The sequence below is a fragment of the Pipistrellus kuhlii genome, unplaced genomic scaffold (assembly GCF_014108245.1).
Source record: "Pipistrellus kuhlii isolate mPipKuh1 unplaced genomic scaffold, mPipKuh1.p scaffold_m20_p_5, whole genome shotgun sequence".
NCBI lineage: Eukaryota > Metazoa > Chordata > Mammalia > Chiroptera > Vespertilionidae > Pipistrellus > Pipistrellus kuhlii.
Window position 1 is genome coordinate 82,135,873 of NW_023425551.1, and position 18,237 is coordinate 82,154,109.

The following is an 18,237-nucleotide window of genomic DNA, read 5'->3' on the forward strand; positions in this document are numbered from 1 at the left end:
GAACACAGGTCCCCGCTGTGCTCCTGAGGCGGTTCCAGGTTCCATCCGTCAGGAGCAGGTGAGGGCGTGAGCCCAGGCGTTGAGTTCCGCACCACAGAGTCCCCCCTAGGCCCTCCCGAGGCGTGTCCCTCCCCCTGACCCGCCTGCACCCCCCCCAGGTGCGCCCCCCGTGGATGTGCTCCGGGCCCTGCGCTTCCCCTCCCTCCCTGATGGTGTCCGGAGGGCGAGAGGCGTGTGTCCCGCTGACCTGGCCTACCGAGTGTCTCGACCTGCTCAGCTCAGCGCTCCCACCCGCCAGCTCTTCCCAGGTGTGGGCGACGGGGGAGCGGGGGAGCGGGCCGGGCATGGGCGGTCTGGGATTAGACACCCGAGGGAAGGGGTTCTGGCTCTGTTCGCCGTTCACTCCCCGGCGTGTGTCTCTCTTGGGTCCTAGGAGGTTTTCCCAAAGATTTCTCTCTGTTGGCTGTGGTCCGGACGCGCCCTGGCCTCCAGGCCCCCCTCCTGACGCTCTATAGCGCCCAGGGCGTCCGGCAGCTGGGCCTGGAGCTCGGCCGGCCCGTCCGCTTCCTGTATGAGGACCAGACTGGCCGGCCTCGGCCTCCAGCTCAGCCCGTCTTCAGAGGCCTCAACCTAGCAGATGGCAAGTAAGTTAGTGTGTTCCTCGGCTCTGCCCGGCCTGCGCTGCCAGGAACTCCCCGTGGCCACTGCCCAGGGCCCCTGCTCCCTAAGCTAGAAAACCCTGCCCAGCCTTTGGCCATAAGCACCTGCCCGCTGCTCAGACTTCAGTCACTTGTGGCTCAGAGTGTAAATCCTGGGTGTGGTGCTGGCCTGCACCTCGGACAAGTTCCTTCCCTTCCTGTGCCTCCATTCTGTGTTCGTAAGAGAGGGATAATGCAATCAAGAGAAATGTGTTTCTTGGTGCCGGGTGCGTTGTAAGTACTCGATGAATACGGGCTGCTGTGATTACTATTATTATTATTGGTCCTGATCCTTCCCTCAGCTGCTCCCAGCTCTTAGACCTTCCCTCCTCAGCCAGTCACATGCCCCTCTCCCACCATGACCAGGTGGCACCGTGTGGGTGTGGCTGTGAAGGGCCAGTCTGTCACCCTCATTGTTGACTGCAAGAAGCGCGTCACCCGGCCCCTCCCCCGAAGCGCCCGTCCGGTGCTGGACACCCATGGCGTGGTCATCTTCGGTGCCCGCATCCTGGATGAAGAAGTCTTTGAGGTAACCAGGGCAACCAGAAGACAGAGTGATTTCTGGCCCCGGATCTTGTGTCCATTATCCTTCTGGCCCCAGCATGCCATCTTCCCATGCCCTAGCTCAGTGGTCCTCAAACTCATTAGTCCACAGAGCCAAATATCAACAGGACAACGATTGAAATTTCTTTTGAGAGCCAAATGTTTTAAACTATATAGGTAGGTACATTGTTATTAACTTAATTAGGGTTCTCCTAAGCTCACCTTTGCTAAAAATTCAAGGGGCCAAAAAGCCACATGTGGCTCACAAGCCGCAGTTTGCCTACCACTGCCCTACCTCTTCATTTTTCCTCTCTTGAATGTATAGTTCCATTTCCTGTCCAGGGCTAATTTTCTCTTAGGAGAGCTAGGTGTCCACTTATATTGCAGGACTATCCACAGCCACTCATTTTGTCACTCAGTCTTCATCACTCTGCCCATCCATCATTCAACCAATCTTTCTACCACTCATCCTTCACCCACTCACCTGTCTGTCCAGTTACGCAGTCACCCACCTACTCAAGCATCCAGGTTTGCATCCATCCATCTGCCCATCCTTCCCCTGCTCAGCCACTTACTCCTTCAGTCCACTTAGCTATCAATCTGTCCTTTCATCCATCTGTCCTCTTTAACCCATCCGTCCATCTACTCACTCATCCATCCACCCACTTACCCCATCTGCCCATGCATATAAGAATGGATGCAACCATTGATCCACCATTTACACAACCACCTCCTCACCTACCCACCCTCCATCCAACCATTCATTTATCCACATTTTCACTTCTATCGACCTACCCACCAATCTGATTCCATCTATTCACCAACTTCATTCATTCATTCATTCATTCATTCATTCATTCCACCATCCATCAACCTTCCAATTCAGTCATGCATTTGAACCCCCATTCACTCACCTACCCACCCACCAGGCTAGTCAGTTAACATTTTCTGAATACCTGCTTATCAATGCCAAGGGGAAAACAGAAGAATAATATAAGGTTTCTATCATTCCAAGGAGATGAGCCAGTATCTCCAAACAAGGTAGGTTGTGTTAAGCATCACATGTGATCACAAACAAAAGCCATTGGGACCCCCCTCCCTCATTTCTAGAGTCCTGAGACTTCTCATCATTACTGCCAGTGGAAGGTCAAAGCTAAGCTGGGCCACTGTCTCCAGAAGCCCCTGTGACAAGGCTCAGGCAACCCCCCCAGGGCAGGGGCACAGGCAGAGCTGGACGGAATTCTAGTTCTGACTGTACCGCTCTGAGTGACCTTGGGCCAGCCATTGCCTCTGAGCTTTTCAGAATGGAATGTGTCTGAAAGTGGCATAAAGACCCTGCCACTGGCTTTCCCAGTGGTTGTGATGGTCCAATGGGCACTGGACAGGGCTGTGCCATGGAGGGCCGGTAATGACCTTCCATTATGTAGTTTACCTGGGACTGGCCTCCTGCCTTTTGTCCCGGACTGTATATACCCTTTGTCTCGCTCTGAAGCCCTTTCTGTCTCCTTCCATTGGCATCCCTTCCTCGTATCTCTACAGGGTGACATCCAAGAGCTTGTCATTGCTCCGGGGGTGCAAGCTGCCTATGGATCCTGTGAACAGAAGGAGCTGGAGTGTGAGCGGGACTGGAGGGAGAGGCCTCAGAAACAACAGTCTCACCGAGCACAGAGGTCTCCAAAGCAGCCATCAGCGAGACTTCACAGGCCCCAAAACCAGGAGCCCCAGAGACAGGTGAGGAAGTTGGGTGGACCCCAAACTGCAGTACCCCCCTCCCCCAGGGAGGGAAGATTCTCAGATATCTCCCCAGAGGAAATCCCCCAATGTCCAGAGCTCCCCATTCTTTTTGGGCTCCTTTTAGCCCCTTCCTTATGCCCATCCCCAGTCATACCCCTCTATTCCCATCACTCACCCCCAGTCCTCATTCATCAACCTTTTTATTTTCACTTAAAAATAAAAAGTTGTTATGAAGAACTCATGGCTGGGAGCTGTGTCCCCTCCTTGTGTCTCCTCTGCCAGTCTTCCTGGACTATGCCGTTGGGTTTCCCACCCTTCCTTGAATTAAGAGATTGGGAGAGAGGGTGTGGGTGGGACTTGGGGACACAGGAGGGAAGGGCAGATTAGGGGAGAGACAGAAACAGGGAGAAAGAAGCTGCAATGGAAAGACCTAGGAGGAGAAATGGGGGAGGAAGAGAAGAAAGAGGGAATCCCAAAAGGGTGGTGAGCCAGTGGAAGGTGGCTGGGGCCATCTCTGGCCCCTGCGCACGGAGGCGTAGGGTAAGGGGCTGGGAGGGAGAAGGACAAGAAGATTCCGGGTTGGTGGAGCTCTGAAGGTTAGGGTGACAGATATGATGTGGGGTCAGTAGTCTGAAGTTGAAGCATCAATCTCTTAATTATGTCTGCTTCTGTCTCACCTGCGGGACCCACCTCCCCTTCCTGCCTCTCCCCATCTCTCTCCTGTCCCCCAACCTCTCTTTTCATCCCCAACTCTGTTTTCCAATTCCTCCCCTACCTCATTTCCCAATCCCGTACCATCTCACCTCCCTCGTCCGCCCCCGCCCCTCCTCCTATCCCACTGCCCCTCCCCGGACCCAGCCCACTGAGCCTCTCCACTATGACTACGGGCCCCTCTATTACGATGAGATGACTGCGGGGACAACCCCTGACTACCAGGTAAACTGGAGGGACCCCTTCTTTCTCCCGTCCCCCCCCCCATCTCTGACCCCCAGTTCAAGGAGAGAAGCCATGCATTTAGATTACGGGAGTTTCCTCACTGTCGCCTCCCATGTCTCTGCTGCAGCGGCCTCGGAGCCCCACCCACAGGGCTCCCGCTTCCCCCAGGGGCCGTCGCACCCCACCCCGAAAGCCTACCCCACCTGCTAAGAGGTCCGCAGCCCGGCAGGCATCCCCCTCATCAGGCTGGAGACCCTCTCGAACTGGAGGTTCTGGGCCAGCGTGGGGCCAGCCTTCCCCCTCCCGGCGCCCAGCTCGACGGGCAGCTCCCCACACTGCCCGGGCCCCCCCCAGGACCAGAGGCAGCAGTTACCGGCAGGTAGAGCCGGGGCATCCAGATCTCTGCCCCCAAATCTTCATGGCCCGGGAGAGTCATTCTCCCTCCGCTGTCCTAAGGGGCTGCAAGATCTGCGATTTCCCCCACCCCCCACACACAGACACTGCCCCAGCGAGGGACACAGTGCTGCTTCGCCTTCCTCTGGCTAACCTCTCTCCTTCCTTCCACCTGTCCCCCCTCCCCCCATACTCTGCTCCCCTCCCCTTGGGATTAGTACCCCACCCCAGGAGAAGAGGAAGGAATCCTGGAGTCCAGCCCCTTGCCACCCCCTGAGGAGGTAACTCCACCCCACCACCCAGCGGGGGGCAGCGGGGGGCTGTGACCCACCCCTCAGGCCCCCTGTCATCTGGACGAGTCAGCCCCCTCCGGCCGGAGGGCTCTTTGTCATACGCACTTACGGCCTTCTGCTCCTGGTCCTCCCAGCCCAGTGGGTCTGCTCGCCTCTCCCTCTCAGTAAGCCATTTTCCTTAGTGTCCTGTCTCCTTTCATTGCTCCTTGATTCTGGAGTAGCCTCCTCTTCATGTTGGTGTGAAATGGTTTTACTTCCTGTGTCATGTTCTGTTCCTAGGAGCCACTTTCTGTCCAGTGCTGTCTTCTTCTCTTCTGCCCTTCTCTCCATCATGTCTTTGGTCACTCCCTGGACTCTGCTGTCTATCTTATGTCCATGGACTGTCCGCTCTGTGTCCAGCCCTCCGGCCACCCTTCTGGTTGTGCACCACTTCTTCCACCAAGCCCGTCTGCCGGACATCTCTCCCGATTCTGGTCTTTGACGGCCATCGCCTTTCCACACAGCTGCTCCCCTTGCTCTTCTTGGGAGAGAAACTCCAGTCCTAGTCACCCTCAGGATCCTTTGGGCGAGGAGTTGTCACACCTGGGGTCCAGGGGGAAACTCCTCTCAGCCCTAACGCCCCCGTCTACCCCTCTCCCTCCCCATCCCCATCCCCGGGAAGGAGCAGACAGATCTCCAGGTCCCCTCCACAGCTGACAGGTTCCTGACAGAGGAATATGGGGAGGGGGGCACAGAGCCCCCGGCAGGGCCCTACGATTACACCTATGGCTATGGGGACGATTACCGTGAGGAGACGGACCTTGGCCCTGCCCTCTCTGCGGAGACAGCCCACCCCGGAGCCGTAAGTGAGAGGCGCTCCTCCAGTCTTCGCGCCCTCCCATGGGAGCCGCAAGAATCTCTTGTTGTTTCTGATCGCTGTCTGTCGGCTCTGAGCTGCTTCCCACTGGTGGTTTGCCGTTTCTGTCCACAGAAGATGTATGTGTTGCTTGAACATCTTCCTTCCTTCCTTCCTTCCCTTGTGCAATATCTTACCCTGTGACTTCTTATGAATCCTTCTGCCCAGGGCAATGAGATTTAAAAAATATATATATTATGGCCACTTCCTGTCTTTTTGGTCACTTCCTGTCTCAATCAAGCTGGATTTCATAAAGCTTTTGGTCAATAAGGTAAGGACCTTATGCCCATTTTCAGTCTGTCTCCATCGTTTCTTCTTGACAAAACAATTTTTTTATCCATGTTGCTGCCAAGTGTCTCAGCTTCTAACCTGTCTGTCCCTTCCGGTCTTCTCCAGCCATGCCGTCTGTCTTGGTGACTGTGCCGTATTGGATAGAAAGGGACTTACTATTTGTATTTTGACTCTAGCTTTTCATGCTTTCTGTGACAATTTCCTTTGATAATGAGCTACTTCCAGTGTGTCTCAGGCCATCCAAATCATAAAGGGTCCGTTATGGGCCTAGATATTTATCATGATCACTTCCTGTGTGTACTCACTTTGCTGCTTGTGTTTTCTGAAGAATTGTCTTGCATTGTCATCAGCTCCTATCCAGGACTCACTTTCTGTCTGTTTTGTGAATTTCTCCCATCGGTCATGGTAGCCAGGTTGTTATTGAAGGTCCACTTCCTGAAGTCTCTTTTCTTGGCTGCTTCCTGTCTATCCAACCACTTCCTGTTTGTTCAGTTCACTTTCTAGCCATTTTGGCCAGGTTTAATTTTTCTTGGCCCTGGCATCATTCTTGCTTCCAAGTGTTTGTCCCCTCATTCTGTCTCCCTTAATTGTTCCCCGTGTCTCCAACCACTCCCTCTTAGATGGGGCATTTCCTGTCTACACCACTGCATCTTTGGCCTGTCTTGCAGTTAGAGCTGCCTTCTCTGTCCTGCATCGTCCTGCATCTCCTTTCTCTAACATTGCCACCCTTCACCTCCGCTGCCTTGCTTTTATGCTGCTTTCTGGAAATGTGAGGTTGCGCTGTAATATGGGGGAGTTTGGAAATTACCGTCGGTCAGGATGGAGACGGCGGACATTCCGATGGGAGAGTTGCGGGTGGTGGTGAATGTCCTCTGTTCTCCCTGACCTTGTCTTGGTTCTGGCCCCGGAGTTGGGGGTGGACACCTGAATGGAAGTGTGGAAGAGGGGCAACTGCTAGGCTCGCAGTACAAATGAGCACCAGGGTGAGAGTTTAGTGTCCTTGATGAGAGAGGAACTGTGGGGACTTGAGGGAGATCTGCTCTGAGGCTTGACCAACTTAGCCCAAGAGCTGTATTTTTTGTTGTTAATCCTCACCTGAGGACATTTTCCTATTGAATTTTAGTGGAAGAGAGAGGGAAAGACAGAGAGAAACATCCAGGTGAGAGAAATGCATCCATCGGCTGCCTGACAAGAGGTACATGCTCTTGACAAGAATTGAACTTGGGACCCTTGGTCTGCAGGCCAACGCTCTATCCACTGAGCCAGGCCAACTAGGGCAAGAGCTGTATTTTAAAATATATATATTTTATTGATTTTTTACAGAAAGGAAGAGAGACGGATAGAGAGTTAGAAACATCGATGAGAGAGACATCGATCAGCTGCCTCTTGCACAACCCCTACTGGGGATGTGCCCGCAACCAAGGTACATGCCCTTCACTGGAATCGAACCCGGGACCTTTCAGTCCGTAGGCCAACGCTCTATCCACTGAGCCAAACCGGTTTTGGCAAGAGCTGTATTTTTTTTAAGAACCTATTATGGGGTGGAAGTTTCAGATATCGGTGGGGATTGCCCTCCAAATCTACTTAGAGTATGGATGTTAAGAAGTTTTTAAGCTTATGAACTCCTTGAAATTCTAGGGAAAATTCTGTGAGTAAGGGCATACATTTTTTTCTTTTCTGAAGACTATAGATTACAGCATATTCTCATATGGATCCATACTCTCCCTTCAAACTCCAATAAAAATCTATCCATAATCTTGGAGAGATTTTTATTTGGTGGGTTGGAGTAAGGGTGCAGAAGTTGATGGTTTCTTAAAGTTCTAGGGATTCTTGGGGTCAGAGAGAGTATGGGGGGTAGGGTGGGGTCCTCCAGAAGAAGCTTTGGGAAGGTTAGGGCTTTGGATTCCCAGGAAACGTGGGGACCTTCCTGAAAGAAGTTCTCAGGGAGGTGAGGAGGTTGTCTTTGCTGAGGTGGGGCTGAGGATTGGGGTGTGGGGAGCCCTGAGGTCTCCTTGGCAGGCCTGGGGTCTGTGAAGAGAATCTTGGGGAAGGGACTGGGTTGGAGGTAGGCTCAAGGAGGCCTCCAGAAGACCTGAGAATGAAGTGGGGAGGTGGGATGGGCGGAGTCCCCTTGTCCTGGCTGCTCACAGGCCCCACTGGGGGTTACATGTGTGTCTCCCTCAGGCTGCCCATGGACCCCGGGGGCTGAAGGGAGAGAAGGGGGAGCCTGCAGTTCTGGAACCTGTAAGTCACTCTGGCCATTGAGCTGAGGGCAGTGGGAAGAAGGGAAGAAGGCAGGTGTGCTAGTCCCGTGGCCTCTGACTCTTAACGTTTGACTCTGCAGGGAATGCTAGTGGAGGGGCCGCCTGGCCCAGAAGGCCCTGCGGTGAGTCTGAACACTCTTTCATCCGTGTCTTCCCCATGTATGCCCAGGCCTCCTTCTCAGAACTCCAGAGCATTCTTCCAATCCGAGCTCTCTCTGCTGTAGAGACCACCCCTCAGCTACATCCCCTTTTCTCTCTGAATGCCCACAGCTGACCCCTTACTCCTTTGTTCCTCAGGGACTGACTGGTCCCCCTGGCATCCAGGGCAACCCAGGCCCAGTTGGAGACCCTGGCGAGAGGGTAAGGGAGTGTCTTCTGTATGGGAGGGGGCACTGCAAAGGAGCCACTAAAGGGGGCCACATGCTTAGTGATTTCTCATTAGCTGGCTGATCAATGAACAGGGACTGGTGTCCCCAGCACTTGCAAATAGGGCAGACTGGTTGGGGAGGACAGTGGTCTTGGGTCTTACCCTGACTTTTCTCCAGAGGGCTGGGGTGAGGCTCAGGAAAGATCTAGGGAAGTCTGCATTTGTCCTGTTGAGGAGGGTTCCCAGAGGACTCTAGGCCTAAGACTCCCCTATCTGTCACCTACCCTCCTCATTCTCTCCCACTCCAGGGTCCTCCCGGCCGGGCAGGGCTCCCTGGATCAGATGGGGCGCCTGGCCCTCCCGGCACATCCCTCATGCTCCCGGTGAGTTGTCTTCTGGGCTTTGGGAGGGGCTGCGGGGGAGGGCAGGGGATTGTGCTGTGTCACCGAGAACCAGGAGTCTCTAAAGACCATCAGTGCAAAGAAATGGGCCTCTTGGTGGAGGTGACGAGGGCCTCATTAGATGACCTAGAACCCAATATGATCTAGAGTCAAGCTTGGTTCATCTAGAGTGGAGCAGGAAATTGTATATTTCGGGGGTCTAGAACCAAAGGAGAGTCTTTTTGGAGGAAGAGGCTAGACATCGGGGGAGGAGGACAGAAGCTGAGTTTCTGAAAACCTCTCAGTGATTATCTGAACACCTCCACTGGAAGATATGGAAGAGGGCAAAAGGCGGTGTGTGTGTGTGTGTGTGTGTGTGTGTGTGTGTGTGTGTCTCGGCCTGGGAGCTGGAGCAGAAATGCTGGAGGACCTCTGGCTGGAAGGTCCCAGGGATTTCCTGGAAAGAACTGGGCCTTCTCTCCTTGCCCGTCAGTTCCGGTTTGGCAGTGGCGGGGGTGACAAGGGCCCTGTGGTGGCCGCCCAGGAGGCTCAGGCCCAGGCGATCCTGCAGCAGGCGCGGGTGAGTAGGGCTGGAGAGCATTGTGGTGGGGGTGGGGGAGAAGGAAAGATTCTAGCAGGGGTTGGGAGGGTAGGCTGGAGGGATATGGGGAAGGGGAAGGTCTGGGCTGGTTTGGGGAGGGCCACGTAAGGCTGTGAAACACGGGTTAGGAGTGGGAGGGTGAGTTTAGAGGGTGTCCTGGCGAGGGAGTCTCCAGCTGCCTCTTCTCACCTCTGCTGTGTCCCCTGTCCCCTAGATGGCGCTCCGTGGACCCCCTGGACCCATGGGATACACAGGTCGCCCTGGACCTTTGGTGAGCGAAGGGGGGTGGGGTAGGAGGTACTTTTTGTGTGTGTGTGGGGGATGGACAGTTCTGGAAAGGGCCCAAATCCAAAGTCATTTTGCTTTTTTGGGGAGGTTTCGGGGTCACTGTTGGAGATGTCCTTCCATATAGCCAACCTCTCTCTCTCACAGGGACAACCTGGGAGCCCTGGTCTGAAGGGAGAGTCTGGAGACCTAGGACCTCAGGTGACACCCCCCACCCCTTTGATCCCCAACGCTGTGCCTCCTCCCCTGTCTGTGCCCGTTAACCTTGACCTCAACTTTCCCTCCCCAGGGCCCCAGGGGACCTCAGGGCCTCACCGGGCCTCCCGGCAAGGCTGGGCGAAGGGTGAGTGACTGAGTGTGGGGCGGGCGAGGTGGGAGATGGCACCGAGGGTGGAGGGCTGGCCCCTGCTTGTTCTGACACTTCCTTTGGATCTGCAGGGCCGGGCGGGTGCTGACGGAGCCCGAGGGATGCCCGGAGAACCTGGTGTGAAGGTGACAGCTGGCCTTCCTCTGATGCTCAGCTCAGCCCCTCTAAGCTCGTCATCTCAGGAGGCCTGGGTTCCCGGGCTCCCCCAGGAAGTGGCACCCCCCCTCAGGGCACTAGGGGGTGGGGCGGGAAAGGGCTGGGGCTTCACGTGGCCGCCCCTCTCCCCTAGGGTGACCGCGGCTTTGATGGGCTCCCAGGCCTTCCCGGGGAGAAGGGGCACCGGGTGAGTACGTTGGGCAGGGACGTTGGAGAGGGCCGGTGTCTGTGCTGGGAGCTCTGAAGCCCCTTCCCTGTTTCCCAGGGCGAGACTGGTGCCCACGGCCTCCCTGGGCCCCCTGGCGAGGACGGAGAGCGGGTGAGTGTGGCTGGGCCGGGGCCGGGCTGGCCTGGGGGAGGCTGGGAGGCGAGGCACGTCACCACGTCCTCCTCCTCCAGGGGGACGACGGGGAGATCGGGCCTCGGGGGCTGCCTGGAGAGTCGGTGAGTGTCCAGGGGCGAGGTCCCGGGGGGCGGGGGGAGGGCAGGGAGGGCAGGAGGGTGGGGGCAGGAGGGGGGGGGCCCTGGGAACGCCAGAGGAGGGCATAGATATGAAAGAGACACTCATGTGTGCCTTGTCCTCTCCTCGCCGAGTGTAGGGGCCTCGAGGTCTCCTTGGCCCTAAAGGCCCGCCTGGTATTCCTGGACCCCCGGTGAGTGACTGCCCCTGACTCCTGACCCTGATCTCACCCCCTGACTTCTCATCTTCCTGACTGCCCCACCTCCCCTCCCGTTCCCGCTCCAGCCTCTGCCCCAGGGGCCCTCTTAGGGCCTTCTGGTGTGGGGCACCAAAGGCTCGGAGAAGAGCCAGGAAAAAAATCATCAAGAAAAACAAAACAAAAACCCACAAACCCACAGCCCCACAGCCCCACGCCCTGCGGCTCTGGGCCGGCTGTGTGCTGAGGTCTGGGAGGGACGGAGGACTGACCGGTGGCTCTGCCCGTCCCACCCGCTCCCTCGGGGACGGCCCGGCTCCGGGAAACCACAGGGCCTCCCGGGCGGCTGCCTCCCGCTCACACCCTCCCGTGTTCCAGGGCGTGCGCGGCATGGACGGTCCCCACGGCCCCAAAGGGAGCTTGGTGAGTGATGGCTGGCGACTCCACCCGGCCCTGGGCCTGCCAACCCTGCTCCCTTTGCCCACGCTGAGCCCTGCCCTCCGGTCTCGCCCCCGGGCCCTCCTGCCCGCTCCTCCCCGTCTGACTGGCCACCGCCGCCTCTGACCCTGCCTGCTGCCTGTTTGTAGGGACCCCAAGGGGAGCCAGGGCCTCCCGGACAGCAGGGAACGCCTGGCACCCAGGTGAGTGGTCTGCCCGCCCCTCCGCGACCCCAGCGGCTTCCCTGGGCTGCCCCGTGGTCAGACCTGAGTGGGGACCGGAAGCGAAGGGTCTCCAGTCCTCGCTGCTGGTGCTCTGAGGGGGGTGCTGGCCGCAGGAGAGAGCGCCCCCACGGCGGGGCCCCTGTGACTTCTCTCTCCCCGCGTATAGGGTCTCCCTGGGCCTCAGGGTGCCATCGGCCCTCACGGAGAGAAGGTGAGCCCGCTGTGGGAGCAGGGCTGCGGGCGGGTGCGGGGAGGGCCGTCTGGCTGGGACTGAGCCCTCGTGAACCGGGGCCTCCTCGCCTCCCGCAGGGCCCCCTCGGAAAGCCAGGGCTCCCCGGCATGCCCGGCTCCGATGGCCTCCCGGTGAGTGCACCCACTTCTTGTCCCAACACCCCTCGGCCTCCCAGCCCACTGAGCGGCCTCCAGGGCCCCAGGGCCCGTCCATCCCGTCCCGTCCCTGGGAGGTCCCTGTGGCACCTGTGTGGCCAGCTGGCTTCGTCAGCTCACGGGCGTTCGGGTGAAGGAGTGTAGAGGGTGAGGAAGGCGAAGGGACCAGCGCTCACATTCTTCTTCCTGCCCCAGGGCCACCCCGGGAAGGAAGGCCCCCCAGGAACCAAAGGAAACCAGGTGAGCCTCCACCTCCCCACCTTCGGGGCGCTCCCCAGCCTGGGCCTCAGGTCCCTGGGATTCCCCGTCTCGTCATGAACGAGGCTCTGACTGTTTTTGTCCACGTCACTTCCGATTTCCCACGCCCTGAGGCCACCAGGACGGCACCCCGACCCCTTTACCGATCCCTCTGTCTTCCTCCAGGGCCCCTCTGGACCTCAGGGTCCTCTCGGGTACCCCGGGCCCCGAGGTGTCAAGGTAAGACCACAGCCGGGAGATAGAGGGCTGCTTTCGGGGGGCCAGGCGGGTCTGGGAGCCCGTCCCTGACCGCTGTCTCTGCGCCCTGTCTGACTCCAGGGTGTGGACGGAATTCGGGGCCTGAAGGGTCATAAGGGTGAAAAGGTGAGCAATGTGCCCCGACTTCCCACCACCTGCATTCTGCCTCCACCAGCCTCTGTCCCCTCCTCCTCACCCGCCCCTCCTGCTGCCCCTGCTGCCCTCCGCTCCGGACACCTGCCTTCCACACACAGTCTCCGGAACCCTCCGTCTCAGCCTCCCGACCCTCTGTCATCCGGGGTGTCCTCTCCCACCTTCTTTAGGGCGACGATGGCTTTCCTGGGTTCAAAGGTGACATGGGTGTGAAAGGTGACAGGGTGAGTAGAAGCCCCCACACTGCCCCCCAGTCCGAGTCCTAACGATCCTTCACTCTGGAGCCCCCGGCCGATCCCTTTGACGCCCCGGGCCCAGTCTCCGGTGCTCTGCACCCGTTAGGCCGGACCCCAGCAGGGTAACAGCCCCACAGCCCGAGTCCCTCCGATCCCCGCAGTCTCCCCCCCTGTGGCCCCTGGCCTGCAACGGCTTCTGGGACCCCTGCCGCCCTCTCAGCCACTGGGGCCGGCCTCTCCCCTGGGGCCCAGCCCCACCCAGGCCCTGACCCTCACCTTCACCCTCTCGTGCAGGGCGAGGCTGGAGTCCCTGGTTCCAGAGGAGAGGATGGTCCCGAGGGGCCGAAGGGTCGCACTGGGCCCACCGGAGACCCTGGGCCCACGGGGCTTGTGGGCGAGAAGGTGACAGGGCGGGACCCGTGTCTGCTCTCCCGGACAGGGGGGAGGCGGGCCTGGCCTGGGGGCAGGGCGGGCAGGCTTGCCAACAGCTGGAGCCAGTGAGTCGATCGAAGACGACCGTGCATTCATTATGCTCCTCCTGTATGCGGCACCTCCTGGACGCTGGTGGGTTGAGGGGTGATGGATAAGAAGCCAGGGAAAAGTCCCCGTCCTGAGGCCGATGGGGACAAGGCCGAGGCTGCCCTAGGTGACTGAGGCGCAGGGCAGAGGGCACAGGCGTTCCGAGAGGAGAGGCGGGAGTGGTGAGCGGGCTCGGGGCCGTCAGACAGAGAGGCCGGGGCGAAGGCTGCAGGTGCGGCCTCACAGAGGCCCCGGAGGTGAAGGTGCTCCCTAGTTACAGCCGGGGAGGGCGGAGCCCGGCCTGAGCCAGGCCGCCAGGCTGGAGTCCCTGCTTCCAAGCGCAGCCCACAGCTGCCTGGACCGCAGCCTGCAGCTTCGGAGGCCGGGGTGCAGGGGGCTGAGGGAGGGGTGCGAGCGGAGCGGAGGCAGAGGTGTCCCCAGCTGTGTGGAGGCCCGCAGGGGCAGGGCAGGGCAGGGGCAGGGGCAGGGGCAGGGCAGGGGCAGGGGCAGGGGCAGGGCAGGGGCAGGGCAGGGGCAGGGGCAGGGCAGAGGCAGGGACAGGGGCAGGGGCAGGGCAGGGGCAGGGCAGGGCAGGGGCAGGGCAGGGGCAGGGGCAGGGCAGGGGCAGGGCAGAGGCAGGGACAGGGGCAGGGGCAGGGGCAGGGCAGGGCAGGGGCAGGGCAGGGGCAGGGGCAGGGCAGGGGCAGGGCAGAGGCAGGGACAGGGGCAGGGGCAGGGCAGGGGCAGGGCAGGGCAGGGGCAGGGGCAGGGCAGGGGCAGGGCAGGGGCAGGGGCAGGGGCAGGGCAGGGGCAGGGGCAGGTGGAGCCCGTGTTGACAGGCAGGGACTGGGTCACAGCCCCCAGGAACCTGGCTGAGTGGCAGACACCGGGAGGGCAGCTTACAAGCGGGCAGCGCTGGCCGGGAGACGGGCAGGGCCTGGTGGGCACGGTGCTGGGTGCGGCTGGCTCCCGCCCGGAGGGTTGGGGACCCCAGGACCTCAGGGCCCCCCTGGTGCCTGTGGCTCCTCCAGTCCTGATGGCTCCCTGTCCCTCCGCAGGGCAAGCTGGGAGTTCCTGGTCTGCCTGGCTACCCCGGACGCCAGGGTCCCAAGGTGACGTGATGCCCATGACCCGCTCCTCCCTGCCCTCCCGTGACACCTGCCGGTGGGGACGGGCTGGCGGCGAGCAGCAGGGTTCGCCTTGGAGCCAGCCTCCCGCCGCCTCACTGCCTCTCCTGACCGACTTCTCTGCTCCCTCTTGTCTTCCAGGGCTCCCTCGGATTTCCTGGCTTCCCCGGAGCCGGAGGAGAGAAGGGAGCCCGGGTAGGCGGGGAGGGCGCGGAGGGCAGGGCGCTGGGTGGGGGCGGCCCGGTGACAGTGACGGTGACGGTGGCGGAGGCGGTGGCGGAGGCGGTGGGTGTGGCGGTGGCGGTGATGGTGACCGTGACGGTGACGGTGGCGGTGGCGGTGGCGGTGACGGTGGCGGTGGCGGTGGCGGTGACGGTGGCGGTGGCGGTGGCGGAGGCGGTGGCGGAGGCGGAGGCGGTGGCGGTGATGGTGACCGTGACGGTGACGGTGGCGGTGGCGGTGGCGGTGGCGGTGGCGGTGGCGGTGACGGTGGCGGTGGCGGTGGCGGTGACGGTGGCGGTGGGGGTGGGGGTGGCGGTGACGGTGGCGGTGGCGGTGGCGGTGGCGGTGGCGGTGGCGGTGACGGTGGCGGTGGCGGTGGCGGTGGCGGTGGCGGTGGCGGTGGCGGTGGGGGTGGCGGTGGCGGTGGCGGTGGCGGTGGCGGTGGCGGTGGCGGTGGCGGTGGCGGTGGGGGTGGGGGTGGCGGTGGCGGTGGCGGTGGCGGTGGCGGTGGGGGTGGGGGTGGCGGTGGCGGTGGCGGTGACGGTGGCGGTGGCGGTGGCGGTGGCGGTGGCGGTGGCGGTGGCGGTGGGGTGGGGGTGGGGGTGGCGGTGGCGGTGGCGGTGGCGGTGGCGGTGGGGGTGGGGGTGGCGGTGGCGGTGGCGGTGGCGGTGGCGGTGGCGGTGGCGGTGGCGGTGGCGGTGACGGTGGCGGTGGGGGTGGGGGTGGCGGTGGCGGTGGCGGTGGCGGTGGGTGTGGCCGTGGCGGTGGCGGTGACGGTGACGGTGGCGGTGGGGGTGGGTGTGGCCGTGGCGGTGGGGGTGGCGGTGGGTGTGGCGGTGGGTGTGGTGGAGGCGGTGGCGGTGGCGGTGGGTGTGGCCGTGGCGGTGACGGTGGCGGTGACGGTGGGTGTGGCGGTGGGTGTGGCGGTGGGTGTGGCGGTGGCGGTGGGTGTGGCGGTGGCGGAGGCGGTGGTGGAGGCGGTGGCGGTGGCGGTGGGTGTGGCGGTGGCGGAGGCGGTGGTGGAGGCGGTGGTGGAGGCGGTGGCGGAGGCGGTGACGGTGGCGGTGGCGGTGACGGTGACGGTGGCGGTGGCGGAGGCGGTGGCGGTGGCGGTGGCGGTGGCGGTGGCGGTGGCGGTGACGGTGGCGGTGGCGGAGGCGGTGGCGGTGGCGGTGGCGGTGACGGTGGCGGTGGCGGTGACGGTGGCGGTGGCGGTGGCGGTGGCGGTGGCGGTGGCGGTGGCGGTGGCGGTGGCGGTGGCGGTGACGGTGGCGGTGGCGGTGGCGGAGGCGGAGGCGGTGGGTGTGGCGGTGGCGGTGGCGGTGACGGTGGCGGAGGCGGTGGCGGAGGCGGAGGCGGTGGGTGTGGCGGTGGCGGTGGCGGTGGCGGTGGCGGTGGCGGTGGGTGTGGCGGAGGCGGTGGCGGTGGCGGTGGCGGTGACGGTGGCGGAGGCGGTGACGGTGGCGGTGGCGGTGGCGGTGGCGGTGGCGGAGGCGGTGGCGGTGACGGTGGCGGTGGGTGTGGAGGTGACGGTGGTGGTGACGGTGACGGTGACGGTGACGGTGGCGGTGACGGTGACGGTGGCGGTGACGGTGACGGTGACGGTGATGTGCTCTCTCCCCCCAGGGCCTGTCCGGGAAGTCAGGGCCGCGGGGAGAGCGGGGCCCCACGGTGAGTGCCGGGGAGCGGTGGGTCAGGCCAAAGGGGCCGTGGGTTTTCTGGCAACTCCTCTCCCCTCTCCCCTCTAGGGTCCGCGGGGCCAGCGGGGGCCCCGGGGCGCCACTGGGAAGTCCGGAGCGAAGGTGAGTGGCCCTGGCGGGCTCCCGGGCCTGCCCCCAGCCCGGCCCCGGCCCCTCTGACTCTGCTTCCCCGCAGGGAACGTCGGGCGGCGACGGCCCCCACGGGCCGCCCGGAGAGAGGGTGAGTGTGGCCCCCGGACCCGGAGCCGGGGGGCGGCTCCCCGCCAGCCCAGCGCCCTGCCGCGGCCCGCGCTCACCCAGCTCTGTCTCTAGGGCCTCCCCGGGCCTCAGGGCCCCAACGGGTTTCCTGGCCCCAAAGGACCGCCGGTGAGGTGCCCTCTGCCCTCTGCCCTCTGCCCCCTGCCCTCTGCCCTCTGCCCCCTGTCCTCTACCCCCTGCCCTCTGCCCCCTGCCCCCTGCCCTCTGCCCTCTGCCCTCTGCCTCCCCGGTCCCTGAGCCCTCCCGTCCCTCCCGCGGAATCCCTGACACAGACCCCTTCCAGGGCCCCCCCGGGAAGGACGGGCTGCCGGGCCACCCGGGCCAGAGAGGAGAAGTGGTGAGTGGTGCGGCCCCGCGGCCCGGACTCAGAGCCGCAGGGAGCCGGCCGGCTCTCAGCACCCTCCGGGGTGGACGCCCGCGGCAGGGAGGGAGGACCTGCCTTCCTCCAGGTGCCTGACTGCTCCCTCTCCTCTCAGGGCTTCCAAGGCAAGACCGGCCCGCCCGGGCCCCCGGGGGTGGTGGGCCCGCAGGTAGGTCTGCCCGGCGGACAGTGGACCGGCCTGGCCCCGGGCCCCGTCCTCTGCCTTCCCGTTCGGGGCTGGCGGGTGGGGGCGGGCTGGGCTCTGCTGCTGAGCTCAGTGTGTCCTGGGCCCTTCCCACCACTGGGCTCAGGTGGTGCCGGCTCCTCACTGGGCCGCACAGGCGGGCGGGACTGCCCGCAGCTTTGGGCCGGGTGAGGGGTCGGGGTGAGGGGTGAGGGGTGGGGGAGGGTGTTAGGGTGACCCGGTGGCTGCTTTGGGCCAGGGTGAGGGGTGAGGGGTGAGGGGAGAGGGGTGAAGGGTGAGGGGTGGGGAGGGTGTTAGGTGGCCCGGTGGCTGCTTTGGGCCAGGGTGAGGGGTGAGGGGTTGGGGGTGAGGGGTCGGGGTGAGGGGTGAGGGGTGGGGGAGGGTGTTAGGGTGGCCCGGTGGCTGCTTCGGGCCCGGAGGAAGGAGAGGTCTGAGACTGGGGTCTCTCGGCCCCTCTCCAGGGAGCAGCAGGAGAGTCGGGGCCCATGGGGGAGAGAGGTCACCCAGGCCCCCCAGGGCCCCCCGGAGAGCAGGGGCTGACGGGAACGGCTGGAAAAGAAGGCACGAAGGTCAGTAGTTCGGTGCGGGGCGCAGCCGCTCAGTGGGAACACGGGACGGCCCGGCCCAGCGAGGGTGACACGAATCCCTGACGTCCGTACCTTCGGGCAAGGCGGGGCGGAGGAGACAGGGCCATGGGCCCGGATGCCTTGCAGACCCGCTTTACCAGCTCACACTGAAGCCGGGGTGGCTTTGCGAGCCAATGTCACCCCAATAAGTTCAACTTAACAGAATTCAGTGGGGGCCGGCCGAGGGGGGCTGGGAGAGTGGAGATGTGAGGGGGCAGTGATCTCTGCAGTGCTCACCACCTTCCCTCTCCCCCTAGGGGGACCCTGGCCCTCCGGGGGCCCCAGGGAAGGACGGGCCCGCCGGGCTGCGGGGCTTCCCAGGAGAGCGAGGCCTCCCCGGCACCGCCGTGAGTGGACCCCGAGGCCGCCAGACTGAGCCCCAGACCCCCTCCGAGCCCCCCCCCCCAAACCTGGTGTCTCCGGGCTG

At 62.7% G+C, this 18,237-nt stretch overlaps 1 protein-coding gene across 1 annotated transcript in view; it reads left to right on the forward strand.

Moving 5' to 3' along the window:
• COL11A2 (collagen type XI alpha 2 chain) overlaps positions 1 to 18,237 on the forward strand; it is a 30,546-nt gene that overhangs the window by 2,530 nt on the left and 9,779 nt on the right. The window contains 40 exon segments of the mRNA XM_036414728.2: positions 159 to 308; positions 434 to 644; positions 1,065 to 1,227; positions 2,781 to 2,972; positions 3,834 to 3,911; positions 4,039 to 4,290; positions 4,523 to 4,585; positions 5,259 to 5,438; positions 7,968 to 8,027; positions 8,128 to 8,169; positions 8,345 to 8,407; positions 8,723 to 8,797; positions 9,288 to 9,374; positions 9,610 to 9,666; positions 9,828 to 9,881; positions 9,970 to 10,023; positions 10,119 to 10,172; positions 10,337 to 10,390; positions 10,469 to 10,522; positions 10,603 to 10,647; positions 10,803 to 10,856; positions 11,238 to 11,282; positions 11,447 to 11,500; positions 11,688 to 11,732; positions 11,831 to 11,884; positions 12,104 to 12,148; positions 12,332 to 12,385; positions 12,485 to 12,529; positions 12,727 to 12,780; positions 13,087 to 13,194; positions 14,370 to 14,423; positions 14,580 to 14,633; positions 16,287 to 16,331; positions 16,409 to 16,462; positions 16,536 to 16,580; positions 16,673 to 16,726; positions 16,902 to 16,955; positions 17,095 to 17,148; positions 17,646 to 17,753; positions 18,068 to 18,157. Of these exon segments, the coding sequence (XP_036270621.1) occupies positions 159 to 308; positions 434 to 644; positions 1,065 to 1,227; positions 2,781 to 2,972; positions 3,834 to 3,911; positions 4,039 to 4,290; positions 4,523 to 4,585; positions 5,259 to 5,438; positions 7,968 to 8,027; positions 8,128 to 8,169; positions 8,345 to 8,407; positions 8,723 to 8,797; positions 9,288 to 9,374; positions 9,610 to 9,666; positions 9,828 to 9,881; positions 9,970 to 10,023; positions 10,119 to 10,172; positions 10,337 to 10,390; positions 10,469 to 10,522; positions 10,603 to 10,647; positions 10,803 to 10,856; positions 11,238 to 11,282; positions 11,447 to 11,500; positions 11,688 to 11,732; positions 11,831 to 11,884; positions 12,104 to 12,148; positions 12,332 to 12,385; positions 12,485 to 12,529; positions 12,727 to 12,780; positions 13,087 to 13,194; positions 14,370 to 14,423; positions 14,580 to 14,633; positions 16,287 to 16,331; positions 16,409 to 16,462; positions 16,536 to 16,580; positions 16,673 to 16,726; positions 16,902 to 16,955; positions 17,095 to 17,148; positions 17,646 to 17,753; positions 18,068 to 18,157 (3,158 nt within the window).